Genomic DNA, 22,564 nt, shown 5'->3' with positions numbered 1-22,564 from the left:
GCAGTGAGGATAGCTGCCATGTTACCTGAGTGAATTCCTACCAGCTGAAAAAGGCAGTAATTGAAATTTTGCAGCCAGTTCCTGATGCCTTTCAAACCTACCAGACACTGAGAGTCATCAGTCATACTGACAGTATTTATATAATGAAAAATATATATAAAATCAGCAAAGCTGATACTGTCACATCATAAATGTCTTCTCTAACAAGCTGAACTACTTAGTTGAAGATAGCAGCAGAATGGCACATGCCATGCTGCCTCTTTCTTTGAGGCTGCTTCCCAATAGAGGGCTATGACAAAGGGCAGCTACATGAGCTATACATGGTAACACCAGAGTTAGTTTAACAAGTGTTAAAAGTCCTGCAGGGATATTGGTCATGTAGTCCTTCACTGTAGCCAGGATTTCTTCTTTGAAAAACTCTCCTTGAAGCCTGTTTGGAAGGAACTTGTATCACAAATTCCAGCAGTTCGATGAAAAAGCTCTGTTGCTTAAGGATGAAAATTAGACCAAAATGTGTAAGTGCTATCAAAAAAGAGAAGTTCTCTTCTGAACACTTGTGCAAGAAGCCTTGTCCTATACACAAATAAATGGCAGGCAGGGGTACCCATTCCATTTTATGTTTATTATGAAAGTGATCTTAACAAAAATTTTATTACATGCTTAATTTTTAACTTTGACATAGAAATCAAAGCTATTAATATACAAAGGCAAAAGGAAATGTATTTTCTTGTAAGGTACATTTACAACAACATTTTCTACTATAAATCTGACAGAATTGTTAAAATATTGGTAAAGCTTAGCACTGTATTTTATTTTCTAAATCAAAATCAAATTTTGTGCAGTTATTCACTACCCTTGCTCTAAACTATTATTGTACATTTCATATGGAAATAGTTGTTTGTACACAATTTACATTGGTAATAAAGCTTAGAAGTTCCAGCAGCATCTACAACAGTTTAGTTTAAAATCTCACTCCTGTGCAGTGGTTTACATGAAGCAAATTGATGTAGAAACCAGTATTACATCCTGTGTGCTTCCTCCTGAAGTCCAGCCTGCCAGAAATTCCTACTTAAACTGGTGCTGGATATGATCATAATGAACTTTTTTAATGGTACTTTGCAGGTGAAAGTACCACTGGGCTTAGTGGTTTTGGCTAAAAAAGCCTCTGTGATCTGATCCAATGTGAGGTTTTATCACTTCCACTGCTCCCTACAAGCATAGAGATCCCACAGCTTTCCTTGTCTTTCCACTATCCATGTGTGTAATCTATTAAATTCCTTTTATTTCTGAGTTCTGTGTTGTTTCTTATCCTAACAATAGAAGAAGAACCAGCACTAACTTTAAAATACATATTCTTTTTATGTTATGAAAGTGGGAAGCACTTTAGAATGACACTTGATAGTCAATTCTGTTTAAATTAGAATGTTAAAGTGCTCCAGAAAACTCTTCCTGTCATGTCAGTGAGACTGAAGAAATAAGAGGCTCTGTAATCTGGAATGATAAATCTGGCAACTGCCTCACATCCACCTCAGTCTCCTAAAGTATCTTTGTAATCAACATTTTGAGACCCTGCTGCTCTCAATGCAAATTAATGGCCTAAGTTATAAAACATAGAAAACAATATTTACAAAATAATTTTAATGAAGAAAGTAACAAAAACAAACTCTAAAAAAGATATTTTCACAATAATTAAAATAAAGTTTAATTAATCAAAGCCACTTTTTTCTAGATATTGAGAAAATTGAATTGCAATTGTTTGTATATCTTTAAACTTGTTATCTCTGCTCTCTGAATAGAGATGGTTTAAATGATTAGATCTAAAGGTACTTCTGTACATTTTACTCTTGTATATTACATATTAATTTTATAGATTAAAAGCTTTATGATGAAAGAATAAATAAATGAAATAACGAACTGGAATTGTATATATTCAGATCCTTAGATAACAGTTTTTGACATTGTTTATTTTCCACTCTGCTTCTATTCAGATGAGAGATAAAACACAAGACTTGTCTCTGAATCCAAGTCTCTTGCTGAGGAGTAAGTTCATAGTACCTTATAGAAATTTCCCTTCTTCCATAAATTCTTCTGGAAGACAAAATATTCATTTTCTCAAGTGCTTACAACAGTCTTTCATTCTAGAAAACGACTTCCTTAAAGTCCCAAAGTACTGAGATTCTGTAAGAACTCCTCCAATTACACCCATTCCTGTCAATCGGTAGTTTTAAACTATGGAAAAAATGCAACTCCTTGAACTCATGATACAGATATAAGGAATTGTGTGTGTCACTCATTCCCAGCATTAAGAAATCATCCAGACCCCTGATGTGGCTGAGAAATTTGCCACTGGGTCCAGCTGCTGAGGATTTTGCTCCAGCTAAGTTTTGTATCTTTGTATTCAAAGATATTTAGAGTCCAGACATGGGAACTGTCACAGAGCAGGTGAGTTTTGCTGTTGAACACCTGTCAGCAGACCCTATATAAGAATCACAGCAGTACTTTTGCTCCTGAAGTTCCTAACGTGCTATCTGCAAGATTAAAACTGGTTTTTTTATAGGTAAAACTGATCTGAGAAATTTGAATGTGTTGGGCAGGCTTATAAAAAGGCACAGGGTGGGGTCTGACTGTACTTTTGAATGCTGAACACATGTAAAGGGTATTTCTCATTTATGTGGCAGCATCCTTGCATTCTGCTCACAGACAGGATTTCAGGTGAGCTGTGCTCTTGAAAACCTGCTGACAACTCAGAATGTGGACCCTCTGAAAGTTCTCTGACCAATCCTGTATTTATTTAAGCTAGTCTAAAATTAAACTAAATTAAACCTGGCTTACAAGAGAAGCTAGTTTTAAGTAAGCTTACTCTAGAATGAAGCTGCTGTGTAGAAAGGATTAGTCTAAATCTTAAGTAGTCATAACTTTATTCTATGGGGGTGGCACAATGAGGAAATAAATTTCTTTTGAAAAGTTGGTCTTTAGGTAAAAATCTAATGTATGATGGAAGAAGGAAGACAGGGCAAGAATATGGGATGAAAGAAAGACTTCAGAATTTTTAAATCCAGTTTCAGTGAGCTCAATTTCCAGGCAGGGTAAGTCATGTTATTGAAGGCAAGATGCAGTGGCAGAAGAGGTGGCAATGCACTGAACACAGAATCCTGTTGCGCCCTGTGCTCAAATGACACGCAAGAGGCACCTTTGTGTCCTCAGCACTTTCAAGGCACAACTCACAGCTTGATGAGCAACTTGTGATTGCTGCAGTGTCCTGGACTGCAGCATGTGTGCAGGCAGTGATTTGGTGGCCTGTGAGAATGGTTAGGGATGATTCACCACCACCTCACTAAAAATAAGTGCAGTATTTAAAGCAGAAAGAGAGGCTTAAAATGGTAAGTGCTGCAGGTGCAGCTTTTAAGCATAGAGGCATTTGCAAAATGAAAATAAAGAGCCCTGTTTGTGCCACAGAATTGGGAAATCAGAAATGGGCACTTCTTCAGTCTACCTGTATTAACACATAAATATGTTGTTACACCTGTTCTGCAGACAATGTGTAATTCTGTAAGAACAGATACAGGGCTGTATTTATTGGTATGTTCAAATGAAGTATTTCACATTCAGGGTAAAAGCTAAAATATTATAGTCTGCCATGTTTACAAAGCTGGTTTGCTTAAAGGAAGCTGTATTTCTCCTTGTACGGTTTTTGATTCCCAAACGTGTGTAGGTCTCGTCTGTAGAAGAAAACATTCACTGTTGTGCTGTTATTGTGTAGTACCAACAGATTTGCTGACTTTGACAATATCCTACACTAACAGATGAAGAGCTGAACTCACCTCCTATTTGGAGACAACCAGTTTCTCTAACTGTAAATCTAGTATGAAAGACAAAGCATTTTTAACTTCTAGAGCTGATATAAAAATTCTGTGTTGTTTTTCAAATCAACTGAAACGAGTTCAGACTGCTCTATATACCACTTGTCATTATTTATTTCATTAGAAATGTGTACATCCAAGAGCATTTCTATGCAGAGTGGCAAGCGTTCAAGCCTGACTCATTTTCTAAATATATCAGATATGACCCCCCTCTATGTTCCAAAGCTTTTAAATGTCAACTTTTGAGGGTCAAATTATTCTCTTTCTTTCAGCACCTTCCTTCAGCAACACAAAGCCTGTGTTTGCCTCAGAAGTCCACAAGTGCTTTGTCCTGACTGTGGAGTCCCTGTCCTGATGTGGCTCTGGGGAATATCAGCCTCATTCTCAGGTTGTCTGTCAGGATGAACTGGACAAAACCCTGCTTTTTTGTAGTGTGGTTTTAAGTCAGGGCAAGTGGTGCCAGAGCCAAATGCAATTTCTCTTGCCTGCATTCACCTCTCACAGCTCTACTGAGGTCCCACTGTCAGTGGCCAGAATTGGGACATGCCCCTCTTATGGTTTCTCTGGCATTGGATTTCCCATGGAGCTAGGATCCTGGAAGAAGTTAACGGTACTGCCAGTGGTTTCTGGAGTCTGGCATCACTGTCATACAATGGTATTACATCCAAACATGTTGGTTATTAAACAAAAATTTTAGCAAGGATTTTACTAAACTCAGTGTACAGTACCAGGTTCTGAAGTTTGCTTACTCAATGTGAAATACTAAAGATCACTGTAAATCATTTGACAAGTAAGGAAGTTATTTTTTGCCATATTTTTAATATATTTTCCTTCTTATCTTTCAGTAGAATGGCTGCAATCCTGACTCATTCTAATGGATCTGAATAAAACTCTGAATAATTTATCAGAATTCAAACTACTGTTTGGATGAAGTAGTTTCTCAGCTATATACTCCTGCATAATTGAGTACCTGAAAAGACTTTTGCTTTTTAAAAACTTTTTTTTTGTACAAATGACTACTGTTAAAGAAAAAATTAATGAAAACTTGTTCTTTTCAGTGACCCTTGGTGAATCATAAATAAAAGTAGTTTTAACATCCTCAAGAAAAAGTTAGGTTTAACAGCCTTTAACAAAGGACTTTTATGGGGAATGACATTTTTTTAACAAGGGTTAATGTATATGTTAAAAAGAAAGCTCACCAGAGATCTGAGGTTCATGAGTGGGAAAAAAAAGAGTTAGATTGTAAGGTCAGGCTGTTCAGGCAAAGAAAGAAAAAAATTATGTTCTTCAACAGAAAAGGAAAGAAGGCAAGCAAAATTACAAGATGCTTAAGTAGAAAAACTCAACAGAATACTTAAGGCATGTTCTCATAGAAATGGAATATTCAACCACTTGTAGTCAACAGAAACCAATTGTGTAAATTTCAGCAGTACTTGTTCAAGGACAAAAAGAAAGTGTCAGAAGATAACCACAACCACCCCTAATACATGTCTTTAAGAACATCCAAACATGTGCTAAACTACAGGATAGACATGCAAAAAAAAGCAGCAAAGCACAACTGTGTGTTAGTCTTTTTCTGAAAGGATGCTACCAGAAGAGTTCATTTCTCCATTTAATAAACTTGTAGAATCAAAAGGGAAAATGATACACAAGAGGAAGAGACTGAAAAGAAAAGAGGCTGAAAAACTAATACAAAATAAAGGCTCCCCTCCCATTCGATTTAGATTCTGTGCCAGGAAACAGCAGGAAACACAGGATTTATCATCATGGCAAACCCACTGTCGCTCTGTGAGCAGGGCCTGAGCACAAGCTCTCCTGCAGTTCCTGTGCTTGATGGGCACTGTGGCTACAAATCTGGGATAAAAGGGAGAGCCAGGTCTCTGCAAACACAGAACCTGCCCTCTAACTCTTCTGCAAAACCATGTCCTGTTCACCCCTGAACCTCTGAGAATTCTGGGGCTTGGACACAGTTGTGTTCCCAGTGTTCTAGAGACAGCAGGTCCAGCAGTAGTTCCTCCCATGTGTGTTGTCCTGAGGGTGACTCTGTTGGTCTGCGTGTGGGGGGTTCCAAAGGGAGAGGCAACAGCTGACCCTTTACTGGGCAGCAGTTGCATCTCCATTGATGCTATTTTTCCTGGAATAATACATATTGAAAGAGATTGTCCCAGAGTAAACCATTATCCAGTATTATAAAACCTTAGAAGGCTTCAGTTGGGTGTTAATAGAAGGGACAAGCACTTGGACAAGTAATTTGTCTACCCAAAGTTACATATAGATATGAGTAAACAGGGTGTGTGGGAGTAAAGATTTAAGCAAGAATAATATTTACAGTAACTAGAGATAACATTACTAATGTACCCACAAATAGAAGTATATATTTATATATTTATATATTGTACTTAATTAGATGCTCTCTTAATGGAAAGAAAACCAAGATGACTAGTGTTGTTGCTCATTTCTCACATTTCCTATTGTAAATGTCTTTAAAGGGACCGACTGATGCATGGAAATTCAGAGCTAAATCTGTTTCAATTAAGTAATTGACAGTGGCAGACCTCTGAAGAAGTTTAGAAGAGGACAGATAAAAACATTAGGACATTAGGCATGGGACTGAATCTCATGTAATTAATAAAATAAAATTATACATTTTTTCTTCTTTTTTTTTGCTTTTTGAATTCTACTTGGACAGAGGTTCCACCAAGCCACAAATGGGAAATAACAAAATTGAGATTGTTTTGTTTTCTTCTAAGGATTCAAATATAAACTTCAAGTGCAATTCAAAATCCAAGTATTATTTCTACTACATACTTCTTTCTATAACAGAACTTATCTGCAGGTAGTTTAATATTTGAATAGATTCCTCCTTTTTTGAGAAAAGTTATTGTTGATGAAAAATAAAAAGCTAGAAAGAATATTTTTACATAGGGAGATTTCAGATGAAAAGTGAGGATACATTAGTGCAGACACAAATTTGGATCTACAACTAGAAGTACTTAAGATATGCATAATTTTTTTTTTTTGTAGTAAGAATCCCATTCAGAACATTGACTTTTAACAATTACAAAACATTATAGGTGTTCTTCGTTAACAATTGTGAACAAATTCTGCAAAAAAGAGCTTTCAAATTAGCAAATGTTTCTACTATGGAGGAAAGACAATAATTGACAGAAATGCAAAGTAACCAAAAATTGAATACCACTAGACTATTTGTATGGTCGTAGAAACCTGGAAACTTTTGATCGCAGTAGCTTTATAAACGATCTTGGAAACATTTCTTTTGACTCTTGTGCTGTGTACTTGAAATAGTTTTGAGGGTGTGCCAGTACATCAAAGAGAGCTTTAATCAGTTTCTTGTCCTATGGAAGACAACATAGATAAGTTAGATAAAAGCAAGGTTTGGAATTAGTGTCTGCATAAGTTCCAAAACTGAAGAACAGTCAGGTCTGTTTTGCAAAACTTGAGTCTGGATAAAAGAGTGTAAGGAAACTGCTCCACATTGCAGTGGAGTTTCAGAGAGATGAGTCTGCCTGCTGTGCTGGATGCTTTTTGCAAGGCTCCTTAGTTAGGAGCACTAACCACAAACTGCAGAGGTCTGCATTAGAACTGCAAGCTGCCTCTACTGTCTTTCCCACCTCTTCCATGCTGCTGTCCAGGCCTTCCCTCCATGGATGGAAGATAAGGCTGGTCCTCAGGGATGCTGAGCTTTCTAAGGACCTTCTCCTGTACCTTGAGAAAGCCTTGATTCAGAGCCTCATCTGAGCCTGTGCCTGGCACTGTGGACTGCAGCTGGGACCTGAGCAACCCAAAAGCTGGAGGGAGGGAACAGTGCTTGGCAGGGATGGCCAAGGGAGCTGACTCTTCCTCATCTCCTGTCCTTCCAAGCCCTATATTTACATGGTTCAGTTTTGCCTTCTGACCAGCCTTTTTTCCAGTTTTAATTAGGTAGTTGTTACAGGTGTTGCTTGTATCTTTGGAAAACCATTTCTTATTGAAGCAAGATAGTGATTAGGTAAATACATTTTTTAATGCACAGCAAACTTAATGAGTCATTTAAACATTTAAATGCCACACCAAGGCTGAAGAAGGCTGTTCAAACAATAGGTCCTTCATTCTTGGCTGACTAATTTTTTGAACGTACAATTTTTTTAATCATATTAACATATATTTAATTTAGTTCCTGATTCCACAAAGGACATAAGCATGTCCTGAGCCCAGCTTAGTTACTTGATTTTGGGCTGCTTCAAATACCAGCATAAACCTCAGAACACAGAGAATTGAATTTGGGATTACCCTTGAGTTTTAAATATAATGACTGTATCAAGGTATTGAGAACTATTTTAGGAAAATGCTTAGGAAAAGGGATTCTTGACTGGCCTCGAAGAAAGCAGAAATTTCTTACCTTTAGAATTTCTTGATGGTTTTCTGATGCATATAATCTGCCATCTCGAACAATGTCTTCTATTAGTTGTTGATAATCCTCTGAAAAATAAAGATCAGGTGAGTGACTGGGACATTCTTTGGGAGGGCAATAGCCAGACATGCGCTAGACCTCCTCTTGAAGACAGAGCTGAGAAATTTTGTATCCAGTAAATTATTCAGTGTCTCTCAGGTTGCTGTATTCTAATTAAATCACCTTAAAATTCTCTATTTCTTTACAGCAGTGGTTTTGAATTATCCCTATAAATACTTACTTCCTCAAAAAACTACTCCCTCCAGATAATAATGCTGTATTATCTCCACTCTAGAGATGAGGAAACAGGAATACAAAATAGCTTTTCAAACATTATGTATATGTATGTTATTTCAAAGTCTTTGCAACTAAAATGAAATGAGGCGCATAAGGTTTTTCCTCATTCTTCTATCCCTGCAAGCAGTGTAAGAGAGATTCTAAAGGAAAATTTTCCCTAATTCAGATATAACACAAAGATGAAAACCAATTCCATTCTCACCATCGTAAGTCACATAGGGGACCTGAAATCCTTTGCCGCTGTTTCCTTCATTTGACTTGAACTGAATCCAGAGTTTCCTTGATCTTGAGGTAAATGCAATAGGTCTCTCATAGGTCTGACAGGTTTCATAAGTAGTAATTGAAGTAGGAGAAGCTAGAAATAAAGTTAAATTATGTTCTTTATATAATAATTCTTGCACCCTTCCTCATCTAGGGGTCAGAGATGTCAAATTGACAAGACACTTCTCAAGTGACATATTCCTGATAGGAGAAACTTTTTGTGACAGAACGGATGTTGTCCTTATTTGCCTATAAAGAGAAGTAGGTTTTTCCATAGAGGTATAATTTTTGATGTTTAAAACTTCTATCAATATTAATTTTGTTTACTATTCTAGCACTGTATCCCGGAGTGCCCATATTCTTGTCCCAGACAGGTAATGACAAGTGAGCTGCATGCCAGGCAAACATGGTAGCCAGCCCCTCACATAGCCAGTTTGGGGAGCTCATCTGATACCAACAAACCACTTATAAATAGAAAGACAATAAAACCAGAATGTAATGTTTGGCATGGTAATTCTGAAGAAAAGACTGTCATACCCTGCAGAGTCAGTGATCCATAGAAGAGTTAACCTGGATGTGAGGAGGTGGTTGGTGACAGCCAGCGCAGCTTCGCTAAGGGCAAATCATGCCTAAAGTGTAACTTTACCCTGATGTGACTGGCTTTGGTCACTGTAGGAACCACAGTTTGGGGTCAGAAGGACAACTGATGTGTTTTGTTATAATAAGTGCTTTCCTTTTAAAAAAGCTCATCTGCACAGGTATAATTTTCCTTCCATCTATAGTGACCAAGTGTCTTCCTTCTGATATACAGAGATGTCAGTACAGGCCCTCAGGGATAAAAAATGGTAAAAATTGTTCTAGCAAATAAAAGACACCATTTTTGTGAGTAAATACATTGTTTTGAACAAAAACTCCATATGAACAATTGCTTTTCAGGTTTGGTGCTTCTTGATATAGCAACAAATCACCAGAAGGATGCCCACATTCTCCAATGCAAAAGAAGAGTGCATTTCATCTGGATCTCAACTTTAGAAGTTGTTGAATTAAATTCATAATCAGAGGCACAGTGCACCCCTCCAATCCACAGAAAAGCAGGGTAACGCCCAGATTTAGCAAAAACTGCAGCATATATATATACATTTACAAAAGATAAGTGAAAGCACAGTTTGTACAGATTACAGAGATAGTTTCCCAAATATAATTTATCATTGTTGACTTCTAGAATGGCAGTGATTTATCCCTTGTGCTAACTGGGCCAGAGAGAAGCCCATTAACTGCTTTGTGATTCAGACAATAAACTTGAATAATTAATATCACACCACTAACTGTTATTGGTAGTGTTCTAACTTGCTATGCCACTTCATTCAAGAAACCTTTTAGAAACACTGGCTACACTGAAGACAGTCATCCCTTCAATATGAACTATTCACTCCCTCAGTTTTCAGGAAATATAGCCCATATCTGGCAACTTACCACTTTTTCTCATTACTAAAACATCGCCACATTCATCTTCAATTGGGAGAAATATCTCAGGTACTACGATGAGTATTCTTCTCTTTGGGGGTGGATTTATATTCCAAATACATTCCACATTAGCTGGGTAGTCTCCAGGATAGTTGGGTGATTCAATGTAGCCAGTGTAGTCCCCTAGTTCTCCTCCACAGTGCTGGTCTGGGGAGAAATGTAAATTAGTATTTGCGTTAGTTGATAAATTAATCTGAGGTGTTTTTCTGGATCTGTCATGAGCAAGCCTAAACTCCTCCTTGTGGCTTTAGAAATGAACACATTCTCCAGCTTTAAAGGAAGATTTGGTCCACAAGGTTGCTCCAGCTGATGCAAAACCTTCATCTCCAGTGCATGAACTGATTCAATGCTTCATCCAGGATGCTTTAACTTTGCTTGAGAAATGCAGGTAAATAAACATGATCCAGTTGTGGTTACCATGGATACTGTGCTGACATGCAGAAGACATTCTGCTTTAACTTACCTGGTTTTTAATTGGCTTTACCTGAATGAGAGTGCTGGTCCCAACAGCCTGTCTTACTTAATTACAGATCTGCCTTGCTTCATCTTAGATTAAACCACTTAATAAAGGATCTCCATTGAGAGATCAGTTTTTCTTTCTGAGTTTTCAAAAATCATATTGAATTTGGCACAAGTTATTTAAGTTTGATCTCCCCAGGCCTACTCATCCACATAAAATTAGATATATGTTTAAATATTTTGCTTAATCCAAATAGTATGCAAGGTCAGAAACTGGCTTGAAAACTGAGCTGACCTAAGACAGCAGAGTAACAAGGGTGGTTTTATTTTACAGGAAAATCAGCAAACTTCTTCAAATTCCATACAAATATATAGTTTACTCAAATGACATTAGAAATTATAAAGAGCTTATAAAACACATGGCACATAATCAGACTAAAAACTTACAGGAGATCTGCACACAAATAGTCAGATGACATTGCTTAATTATTATAGGAACATTCTCTCGAATTAGCATGGTAGAGATGAAAAAAAAAAAGCTTGTCTAAAATAACCAGTCATTCACAAAGGATCAAATAAAACTGCACTGAAATCCTTGGGGATATTTAAAATTTTTAAGATAGGAGGCTGAGTACTGCACAAAAGCCATCAAGAAGAACTAACTATCATAAATCATACCTGGCAATTGTAGCATGTATGACCATATCTTCTGACATTTTACAATTATTCTAAAATGGCAGTTACTCTGATAGAAGTTATTCTGCTCTACAGAGACATAGAGAAATATGCATCACTGTTACACAACTTACAGGATCTGGGAAACTAAAGGCTCTGTAGTTTTAACTTGCAGCTGGAACTCTGTGAAATCATATTAAATCTAATACTCATATGCCTCAAGTGGTACTTTTTTTCCTAATTGTTTTTTTTTTCCCAACTTTTACTCTTCCCTCTGGCAGCAGATATTTGCTAACTAGGAAATACAAATCTGAAGTCCAGCCTGACAGATGCAACCTTCGAGCTGCAGTTCAGATGGAAAGACACGCTCTGTGTCACTGATATAAATGTGACTTACTTTTGCAATGTGTGACATTGGTGGAGCCATCAAAATCTGTACTGGTGTTGCCAGGGCAGGTGATGCAGTAGTTCTGACCAAACTCAGGCTGGTATGTTCCCGCAGGGCACCGGATACATCTGTGTGTTGTGGAGTTGTAGTAGTGTCCAGGAGAACAGTGAACTGCAAGGTAGGAGGTGTATTATTTTCAAGAAGTACCAACCTCCAGTGCAGAGAGCTTTCCTCTGGTCTGCATACCTGGTCTGAAACATTCTTATTAGGCCATAAAAGGCAGAAAATACACCAACTCCCTGTATTTCCCAGTATAAAGAATCTTGCAACTGAAACCCAGAGCAAAACCCTTATGAACTAGAAATATGTGATATGTATCTCTCTCTGTATTTTATATATTTGTAATAAATGGAAGTGATGTAAATCCACCTCAACAAGAAAAATTGCATTCACAGTAGCAGGAGAGAGGTTTCCATTAGTGTCTATTTGCCAGGGCCAGCATGTCATTTCAGTAACTAAACCAAAATGCATTTGGGCATATTCCTTCTTCAGCACTGGCACTGGAAGCTGACATTATGGAATACAGAATGCATTGCATCCTTACAGTTTCTGCCTAGCCCATGAGTAATCCTTAACTTTGTATAACTTTTATAGTGTTTAGTTATTGTTCTACAGTAAATAAAAATATACAGGACATGAAAGCGAAAGCATTGTCTAATCCAAGTTTGTGTTATTTATTGCCACACAGTAGGGCTGATTCCCTTACCACTAGCAGTGCTGACCTCCTGTCTGCCTGTGGTAAATTCCAAAGAAAACCATAAATCCTGTTCAATCTGCACAATCTTGGGAGATCATTCCCAGTTTACAGATTTCTTGATCATTTCATTTAATCACACACCCATGCAGCAACAACGTTTGATTTGGAGCCTTCAAGAGTCCCTTGGCACTCTTGATAAACAACCAAAGGCCCAGAAGTAGGAAGATGAATTGTGGAAGAATTTTGAATTCACCTTTGGTTTCACAGTCTTGAAAGGAAACAGCACCTTCATATTTGGTCACAAGCCCACCGCCACAGGGAAAGCAGAGGGTCCTTCCTGGTTCAGGCTGATAGGTACCAAGAGGACAGACTGTACAAGGTTTAAAACCATCTGAAGAATAGTGCCCAGGAGAACACTGCCCTAGAAATTGAAAATTATCATCTGTATTAGTGTGTTGACTTTTCTGGATGAAGTATAAAACCCACAAGTAGTTAGCAAGGCTTTCTTTCACTTAATCATGTGACATCAAGACAGCTGCAGATTAAATTCTAATCTTACCTGCATATTTTGCATTGTTTCTGTATCTTCTTCCTAAAACCACCACCAGTAAATAGAACCAGTTTCATAATACGCTTTTTGGAAACTATGCTTCTGTTTGGATTTTTTTTTTTCAAGAAAGGGTTCTATCAAGATTTTATTAGAATACTTTGTACTTTCATCAAGTCTTTCATCTCAGTATTTCAAAGTACTTTATAGGAAGAAATGGAACTGAATCATGCCTATAAAGCAAGTTTTTGTACCTCCAAGTTAGAGATGTGGACAGTGGATCATGGGGTTTACCAGATGGGATGGTAGCAGTCCAGCACCTTGTCTATGAGAATACTTAATACCAGCAGCTTTTCACGTAGTTGTGAAAACTAGTGCTTGTCAGGTGCTCCTCTGCCAGGAAAAAGAGATTTGTGTAAAGCAAATTGCTTTGTGAAAAATCTACTGACAGAAGTTTCCAAACTGGTTCTCCAGGCAGTTTCTGATAGGCATCTGTTTGGCTTGGTTCTTGCTAGCTTGAGTGCTTTCCCCTGTGAACCTGAGAACCAGGATGTCAGGTTTTTCAAGACCGTGACATGAATTTGTATTTTCATACCACTCCAGACTGGACACTAGCACTGTGAGATGCTGCATATTCCCTGAGGTTGCCTCATTCCAGAGCTTTGTAATTTAGTTTCCCTGAGGACTGAACATCAGACAAAAACAACTGGCTTGAAAAGAAGAAAGTTTTGAGAGCTCTAGGTATTGCTGCAGTCTCATAAGAACCCTGATACTTGCTGGGAAATATTTGGGACACTCAGTATTTTGGGTGCTTGGCATAAGTGAGTAACTTTGGTACTCAGGATGAAATAGAGCTCCTGAGTGAAAGCCAAGTTCAAGTTCTGTCCCCACAAAAGCCAAACTCCTATGGATACTTGTGGGGCCAGGATCCCCAGGATTTCCTTGTGCTCCTATCTCAGCTGGCTGGAATATGACCATACAAACTGGCTGTTGTGACACAGACCTCAGAGAAATATTATGATGTTACTAATTTGAGGACAATTTTGCTCTTGTTATTGGAGCAAAACTGATCAACGTGGCCTGGTCCAACTGGTTACTGGAACCCAGACCGGAACATGTTTCCTGGTAGGATTTGTGACCCTTGTGGGGGACCTATGCTGGAGCAGGCTGTGCCTGAAGGACTGACCCTCTGGAAAAGTGCCTTATATTGGAGAACTCTTGCCCATGAGATGGAGTCACATTGGAGAAGCTAATGAAGTCTCTTGTGGGAGGGGCCCCATACTGGAGCAGCAACAGGAACAACATCAGTGTGATGAGCTGACCATAACCCCCATTCCCATATCTTCACTGCTGGGTGAGAGGAGGTACAGCTGGGAAGGAGGGCGGGTGTGGAAGAGGTGTTTTTAGGAGATATTTTATTTCTCCTTGTCCTGCTCTCATTTTGATTAGTAATGAATTCACTGAATTTTCCCAATTCAAGTCTATTTGATATTTGGTGAGTGGTTTCTCCCTGCCCTTAAGTTGTGAACATTAATCCTGTTTCTTCCCTCTCCAGCTGAGGAAGACAGCGAGAGATCAGCTTTGGTGGGTGCTTGGTGTCCAGGAAGGGGCAACCCACTGCAGCACAGAATTCATTTGCATGATTTCTGCACAACAGGCACTTAAAATCTCTGACACACTTGTGGAATGTACATTCCTCACATTTAGAAGTGAAGATTTCAGTGTAAGTTTATAGGTTACTGCACAGGCATTTCTGCTCTGGAAGACAATGCAAAAATGCTATTGATTACTGGCAGTGAGTACAGACAGTACAGACCTTCTAACAAAGCTACATGTGCTGACACACATTTTGATAAAATCTGTGACAGGGAAATTAATGAAGTGCAAAGTATATTCTCTCTTGCCCCTTCCAGAGGAAAAGGGGAGAGCTGAGCAGAAAAACGGACTGTTTTGATCTGATAATAACCATTGTGAGATAAATCCACCCTGCAAAAATAATCAGAAGGGTTTTTTTTTTGTTGTTGTACAGAACAATAATTCCAATGTAAGCCTTGAAACAAGTCTTTTTCTTTTAGTTGTTTTGCTGCTTTTGTCAGTATGCCATAGTTAATCTTTATAAAGTCAGCCTGTATTTTGATATGCTTTTCTTGTATTATGGATAAATACAAATCAGCATAGCAAAGATGCACAGGTGTTTCAAATTTTTTGTCCGATAGTTCCTTCCTACAGCAAATTAGAAAAATCTATCATATGTTTGGACTGCTGACACTGCAATGATTTTTTACTCAGTAGATGGGAAAAAGTAGCAGTTTCTCAAGTGATATTTGCCATGTGTTCTATTTAGATATCCTTGAAGAATGCATTAATATAAATTACATGGATGCGTTTTTAAGTTAGAACTTGTGTAGCAGATAGGACTGATTTATTTCAAAGTCAGATAATGTATCTGCTATAAACTAGATTTTGATAGTCTGTAATGAAATGAGGTAAAGGAACTAAACAGTTGTATCTTAAAAAATTAGAATGATCAAGTTACAGTAGAAACACCAGGTATTATCTTCATTATAATTTAGTTTCTAAATCATGAAGTTGAATCAGAGATGTTACATCACTTGCCAAAAGTTACAGTGCATTCAAGCAGCGCTGAAAATTGCAATCATTAGTTCTGAGTCTGGGTTGCAGATCCCTGCAGCATAACTATCTCAAATTGAAAATTGCTGCTAATTAGAGTAGGTAAGCTGCATCTCATGCAAAATACTAAATGAGCAGGTTCATTATTAGACTCACCAACACCAGCCCAAAGCAATCCATCCCTTTGGCTCACAATACACTGATAAGTCCTTACAAGTCAAGGTACTCCCATACCTGAGGTGAAGCACAAAGTCCTTTGCATGGCCTGCTCATTTCCATCCCATAACTCACATTGCTGTAGCAGATACCATCATCTTGTCAGCAATGGGAGCGTGGATAGCCCGAGCCATACCATCCATTGCTTGTAAGTGCACAGAGATTTCTTCTATTACCTTTACAAGCCAGAACTGTGGCAGGCTCTCTCCTCTTTCAGCCTCCTTACCTCACAGGGTGTGTGTGGCAACACCTAAAGCTTTTATAATCAAGTTCAACTTGCCTCCACATTCTGAGACATTCCGGGCACCTGCTACTCCCTGGCCATCGTTGCTGGGGCAAGGCTCACAGGTGAGTTGGCCTTCTGTGTCCTGGTAGGTTCCTGGCAAGCATGGGACACACTGGTTGTGTTCTCCGCTATAGAAGGTGCCCGTGCTGCAGGTAACTGAGGAAACAAAGGGGGAGCCTACATAAGGATGTTCACTTTCATCACATTATTTGCCCTAATATCAAACATTTAGAGAAGGTGGATGTCTTTGGCCCCAGGATTATGATGGCACATGTTTTGCATGTGTTAGTCCAGGATCCTTGTCTGATGTAAAGAGACCCATCTGTAGTGGGGTTTAGGTCAGTTTATATCAGGGTGAGGTCCTGCTTCTAATGTTTAAACTATTAAATGGCTTTGTAGTGCACTCAGGTGTTTATCTCACATGTGTTCTTAATAAAGCTGGGTGCAGTCTTGAAACAGTATCTTGCAGTTTATTAAAGCAGTGCTGCATAACGTGTGGGAAGTGAAGCTTTTAGTTTATACCAGGTGCAGTTATAAGTTGGTTTTATGGCAGATGACTACAAAAAGTCTGTCCACTGAGATCAGTTCCAGAGATTTCTCCATGGGCAACATGTCCCCTGTAATAATTTCTGTAATAATTTCGGTCTCTTGCCACTCAAATACCCCAACTGAACAGCATACTGAATACATATATGAATACATGTGCTTTTCTGGCTTCAACAGGGCATGTAACTGCATTTCACATTTTTCTCTGATGGGCAGGGGTGGTTAAAATGTCTGAGTTTCTAGATACTGATAGCAACAGCCTTTCAAATACAGTTTCTATATAATTCTTCCCACATGATGACAACTACCTCTGAACCCGCTCACTGGAAGCACCTATCAGATGTGACCTCTTTTGGCTTGTAAATCACTTGTGATCTCAAAAGCTGAAAAAATAGGTATGCTGATTTTGAAAAGATGTCTGTAAGTGATTAGAAAGCTTGCAGTGCTGAGAACTGCCATTAAAAATTTTGCATTAGCACACTGTCCTCAGCAAAGCATTAGAGCCTGATAACGTGGGAAGAGGTTTAAAGGAATTAGGTATTTTACATAAAATAGATTTCTGTACTTTTTTTTTTAAACTGGACCTCTTGAGCATTAAATATAACATATCCACGGATCATGGATTATTTGATGGTGAGGAGAGTGACAGTGGTGATATAAAAGTAAATATACAGCAACTATGCAAACATTATATTATTGTTTTACTGAATTGTAAATATATATAAATAGAAATAAATGTAAATAGAAATATAAATATATGTAAATATATTTTCATAAGATGGGAGCAACTGGGAACTAACTGCCAACATTGTCTTGTGGTAGGTTTTGATACCTACCACCTGACAGCATGGAAATTTATCCATATTTATATTTCTGTTTTCCTAGAACTATCTAATGAATTCCCTTCAGAGTCTTATGAACAATCCATAGTCCATGGATTCAGTTCACCATGGAAAAGGTAATTTCAGACTGCTTGATTTGGGGGATATGACTGAATATTTGAGCTCTTTGGACTTACCACATTTTCCATCCTGCAGTACTTGCCCTGTACTGCACGCTTCATGCCCTTCAGTAGCTTTAGCTGGCTTCTGAGCCACTTCATATTCTGTCCCAGAAAACTGAATGTAAAATTGCTGTTTATTAATAGATTTCCTCAATGTTTTGATTGCAGTTTGCAGCTTCTGCTCCATCCTTTTCCGAACACAGTCAATGTTACAGGTGTCTAGATGGGAAATGATAACAAAACTAGAAGCACTTGAGATTCATGTTTAAAAGAGGTGCTTAACAAAAAGCTCAGCTTGCATTGCACTATGACATCTCTGTTTGTTTCACTGTCTTGTCCATACAAATTGAAGCAGCAGCTCACTGTATTCAAGATCAGGCATTTCAAAGGGACAGGACAGTATCCTGAAGTCCATGGAGCACTTCCATGGCAAGTGCATGCTGAGTGCTGCAGAAAGCATTAATCCCAATATGTTCTCCTTTCAAGTGTGTGTTCAGTCTGCCACCATTAAGGTCCCTGAATTTTCTCTGCTTATGCTTTTCTTAGTTGGTTAGGAACTCCCGCCACTTCCCTGACCAAAACACCTTTGAATCAGTGACAAAAAGAAAGGTGCTTTCAGGCACAACTGCTGTTTGAATCACTTCGCTAATGAGGTACTCCTCAAGGTTAAGAAATCTGCCTTTGAGGACTGACATCGTTATAGGATTCAGTCCACATTTTCTTTGGCTGGAATTTATAACATAATATTCCATCTCCTTTATAACTTGAGGCAATTAGTTTTATTCCAAATTTTGGTAAGAAAACATGAATTTTTCAACTGTGTGATAAAACTGTCTGATTTGCAGAGTAAATATTCAGCAACTCATATTTTAGAAGTGTCCTGGGTTGACTATACGATGCTTTTATCCCCGATCATCTTGTTCTGTTTATACTGAATAATAAGCTTTACACCTTTAAGACTCTCTTCCAGACAGTGAAGAGGGGAGGGAAGAAGCGCGCAGTTTGTTTTCAGACTGCTCTCACTCCTCTGCATTCCTGCTCCTGGACTGTGTTGTCTGCAGATGGACAGACAGCAGGACAGAGCTCTTTTTCCCCTTGTTTTTTGCTTTTAGTTAGTTTTAGCTAGCTGAGGCAAAGAAGTTCACTGGACTGTGATTTTCTTTTTTTTTTCTTGGACCTGTTCAAGCCTGCTCTGGACTGAACACCCAGCAGAGCACCGGCAGCTCCACCTGTGGCCCCCCTGGCCGGGCCTGGGCTGCGACATTTCCAGCACTGGAGAGACTGATCAGAGACTGAGGGAGCCGAGCTGCAGCCAGGGAAGGGACTGTTCTGAGTTTGCCATTTTTTTGGGGGGGCAGCAAGAAGTTTTATTGTTTAACATTGTTTGGTTTCTATTGTTTAATAAACAGGTTTCTTTCCACTTTTTCTCCAAGGAGATATTTTCTCCTGAACCAGTTGGGGGGAGGGGGGGAGGGGCAATTGAATCTGCTTTTGTAGAGAAGCCCCTTTGGGGGTTATCTCCCAAACTTGCCCTAAACCAGGACAAGAGGATATTTTTATCATCATTTTGGCAGAACTTCTACTTAATCTTCATGTTCCCTGTACATTGATTAGCATTTCTGCTGTTTAAAGAAATCACACTGGATTAAAGCACATGACTTAACTCAAGGCCTTGAAGGAATTTTGATGCAGGTTCAGTTTTTGTTCCTTTGACTTAATTTCATCCCTGGCTCTTTTCAATTAAAGCTCTGAAACTTTGAGTTTGGAGAAGCTGTTGAACGAGGTGTGCTAAAAGGCGTTCATGGCAGCTTGACGAAATAGCATCAAGATTTTAACACCCTGAGGAACTAAATTCTGATTTCTCTCCACAGAACAATCTTTCACAAACCTGAGACTTCTTCAGACTTCATCTCCACTTCAAACTCTGCAGTGATATGGGACACTTCTTTTGATGGTGACTTGCGACCTCGGCGTTTTTTCTTGGAGGAATCACACTTGAAGTTCACAAAGGTCACCTGGCAGTTGTCTGTACAGGGGAACTGACCTGCTTTGCATGAGAGAAGAAACACAGGGAAGAAATCAAGTAGCACGTGACAGGCTAACAAGTGATATCCTACTGGGTTGTCATGAATGCAGTGACAGGCTTCATAACATGTCCTAGGTGTTGTTAAATACCTCATTCTCCAAGCAGTGCTGGGATTGCTCATTCTGCTATGAATGGAGAAGGCAAAAGCACAGCCTGGTGATGCTCAGTTGCACAGTGGTGCCTCCAATGCCTAAAACTGCCCAGCCCTTTTCTGCATAAGGATTAAGGATTAGAAAGCTCTTTACAGAAATTATTTTAAATCAGCAAATACTATAAACTATATCTGATGGCTGAACAAAGCAAGAGAGTCAATTTCAAAAATGTATGAGAATGTCAGGCCTGGGCCTCTAAAAATTATCAGTGGGTATTTTTTTTCCATCGCTTTCAGAAGTGACAATCATTAGACAGCAAAGGCTTTAAAAGGCTTTGATTGTGAGACTATAAACATGTAATGAAAGGTTTTATCTGAGCAGGAATCGTAGTTTGCCACAGGTGATGAAGCTTCAAGGTCAGAGAAGAGAGAGAAGTTTGTAGCACTCAAGCCACCAGAAGGATTTCATTCCAAGAGTGTGGTTATACTATGTAATCTTACTGTTAGACTCAGAGGTTCAGGTGACATTACAAATACAAAGCAAAACAAGCAAAGGACAAGGAAATGCATCCAAGAAATGCATTCCCATACTGATTGTATAGACCAAAAAATTAGACTTTTATGACTTTAAAAATGAGTCTGATAATCACATTTTATTCACGGGGTAAGCATCTTGATGACTAAGACTTAAGTCAATACTTGTGAAATGAGAGATACAAATGTGTAGATTGTGGGGTAAAGATGAAATATGAGTCTAAATTTTAAAAGTAAAATCTTTAAACTCTTCACTTTTTTAAAAAATAGCTATTTTTACTGTACTCAGTTCAGGGCTCATGTAAGATTTTGCTAGTGAAAGTGGTGGTAAGACAAATTTACAACAGAGAATGCATCACCAGTACATGTTTAGTGTAAGCTGCTAAATTGCTTTAAGTAGCAATTTAACTTTTTTAATACCACATTTTGGTTAATGACACCTAAATATTATAAATATTTTTTCTAACATCAGAGCTACTCACTCTTTCATAACAAAAGATCTAAGGCTGTGTAACATGAGATTTTCATTATAACCTTCCTTCTTAGGGGTTGTCTTTGCAGCTACAATAGGTTACTAATCCAGCAAAACCAAACAAAGAATAGTTTTTGTTTTCTTTTAAAAACCTCATTTGGGAAAACCAAACCAAACTGACGTGGTTTCACATAACTTTGCATTAGTCACAGCTTTTTGTCTCAGGGTATTTCTGCCATTATCAAGGCCCGGAAAACGATCAGCTTAATTCCAAACTCATGTACTTTAGAACACAGATTTTTCAAAGCAACTGGTGAAATTTTCAGCACTCAAGATCCAAACACAAGGCACTGTTCAACCACAGAGGGAACCTTGGCCTTAACTTAAATTCAGACAAAATATATAAACCATCGTTTTTTTCCCTGTCTGCACCATGAAAACAAAGCATGCAAATGAACAAGAAAACAATCAAACAAACAAACAAATTAAAGTGCTGTTTACATGCTGGAAGAAATCACCTACCTGAAACAGCCTGCTTCCCAGAATCTTTTGGTTTTTCTTTGCTGCGAGGCCGTAAATGACATTTTGCATCTTTGATTTTAAAACGAGCTTTCTGCTTAATTGGAGGGGCTAGGGAATCTGTTGATGTAAAGTAAAAAGCTACCATTGATACAGAAATGAAACAAGATCTGGAAATTATTCTTTAAAACAGTCTCAAAAGCTTTCTTGTGATTTAGAAAAGAGGAAGCCCAAGAATTACACAGCTTATACAAGTGGGTCCATTTCCACAAGTTCATTTTTTTAAGTGAGTTTCTACCCTTGGGCCCAACCAAGGTCAATGAATGTGCTAGTACCATGCTTGCTCTGCACATCTTCTCAGATTTTGGGTGAATTTGTCTTTTATTATGAGAAAGATTAATTCCTACCTTTATTTTTTTTTCTGGGGTCTCTGTGAAGTCCCATGTTACTTGTAGTTCTGCTCCTGCTAGTGCCAGTAAGGTTAATTTTAGTGGAGCTATGCTGTTGGCAATTGAAAACCATCCAAAGGAGCTGCTTCTATTGCAGTCTGTGGCTTGCAAGCTTTATCCCTCAGCTTTAAACCCAAGGCAGGTCTCACAGTCTTGTTTTAAAGGCTGCTATACAGTCAGGCAATGAGTAGAAGATGGAGCTGCTGGCTGATTTCCTCATGAAGTCTCTGAGTAAAAGACTGGCCTGGCTGTCACCTGCCAGCTGCTTTGGGATGCCTGCTGGCCCTGCAGAAGGTGGGGGGTGGTCCCAGGTGATGCCACAGCATGGGTCCCTCTTTCCTTGATAGGGCTTTGCTGAACCAGGACTTTAGAGGTGGCCTAGATCCTGTGCCACAAGCAGGCACATCTGCTGCTAGGCTGTGCCACTCCACAGCACTGTACCACCCAGCATATCCCATATACATAAGAAATACATAGAGAACTGGAAAATGGGAGAGAAGTACAGCAGGTATG

The 22,564-nt window shown here is 38.6% G+C and overlaps 1 protein-coding gene across 4 annotated transcripts in view; it reads right to left on the bottom strand.

The window, feature by feature from the left end:
- Positions 1 to 617: 617 nt before the first annotated feature.
- Positions 618 to 22,564, bottom strand: part of SCUBE1 (signal peptide, CUB domain and EGF like domain containing 1) — a 193,070-nt gene continuing 171,123 nt past the window's right edge. For 3 of the 4 annotated variants that reach the window (XM_039720961.1, XM_039720979.1, XM_039720969.1), the window contains 10 exons: positions 21,606 to 21,722; positions 19,789 to 19,944; positions 17,916 to 18,119; positions 16,346 to 16,507; positions 12,925 to 13,092; positions 11,924 to 12,085; positions 10,342 to 10,539; positions 8,810 to 8,962; positions 8,260 to 8,339; positions 618 to 7,216 (listed from right to left, as the gene is read on the bottom strand). In XM_039720961.1, coding sequence (XP_039576895.1) covers positions 7,064 to 7,216; positions 8,260 to 8,339; positions 8,810 to 8,962; positions 10,342 to 10,539; positions 11,924 to 12,085; positions 12,925 to 13,092; positions 16,346 to 16,507; positions 17,916 to 18,119; positions 19,789 to 19,944; positions 21,606 to 21,722 — 1,553 coding nt within the window. In that variant the 3' untranslated portion in view covers positions 618 to 7,063. The remainder of the gene's footprint in view (positions 7,217 to 8,259; positions 8,340 to 8,809; positions 8,963 to 10,341; positions 10,540 to 11,923; positions 12,086 to 12,924; positions 13,093 to 16,345; positions 16,508 to 17,915; positions 18,120 to 19,788; positions 19,945 to 21,605; positions 21,723 to 22,564) is intronic. The other variant, XM_039720986.1, reaches the window with a different exon arrangement.

Source organism: Passer montanus, unplaced genomic scaffold, assembly GCF_014805655.1.
Source record: "Passer montanus isolate IOZ18808 unplaced genomic scaffold, ASM1480565v1 scaffold106, whole genome shotgun sequence".
Taxonomy (NCBI): domain Eukaryota; kingdom Metazoa; phylum Chordata; class Aves; order Passeriformes; family Passeridae; genus Passer; species Passer montanus.
This window is presented reverse-complemented; position numbering and strand designations above follow the sequence as displayed.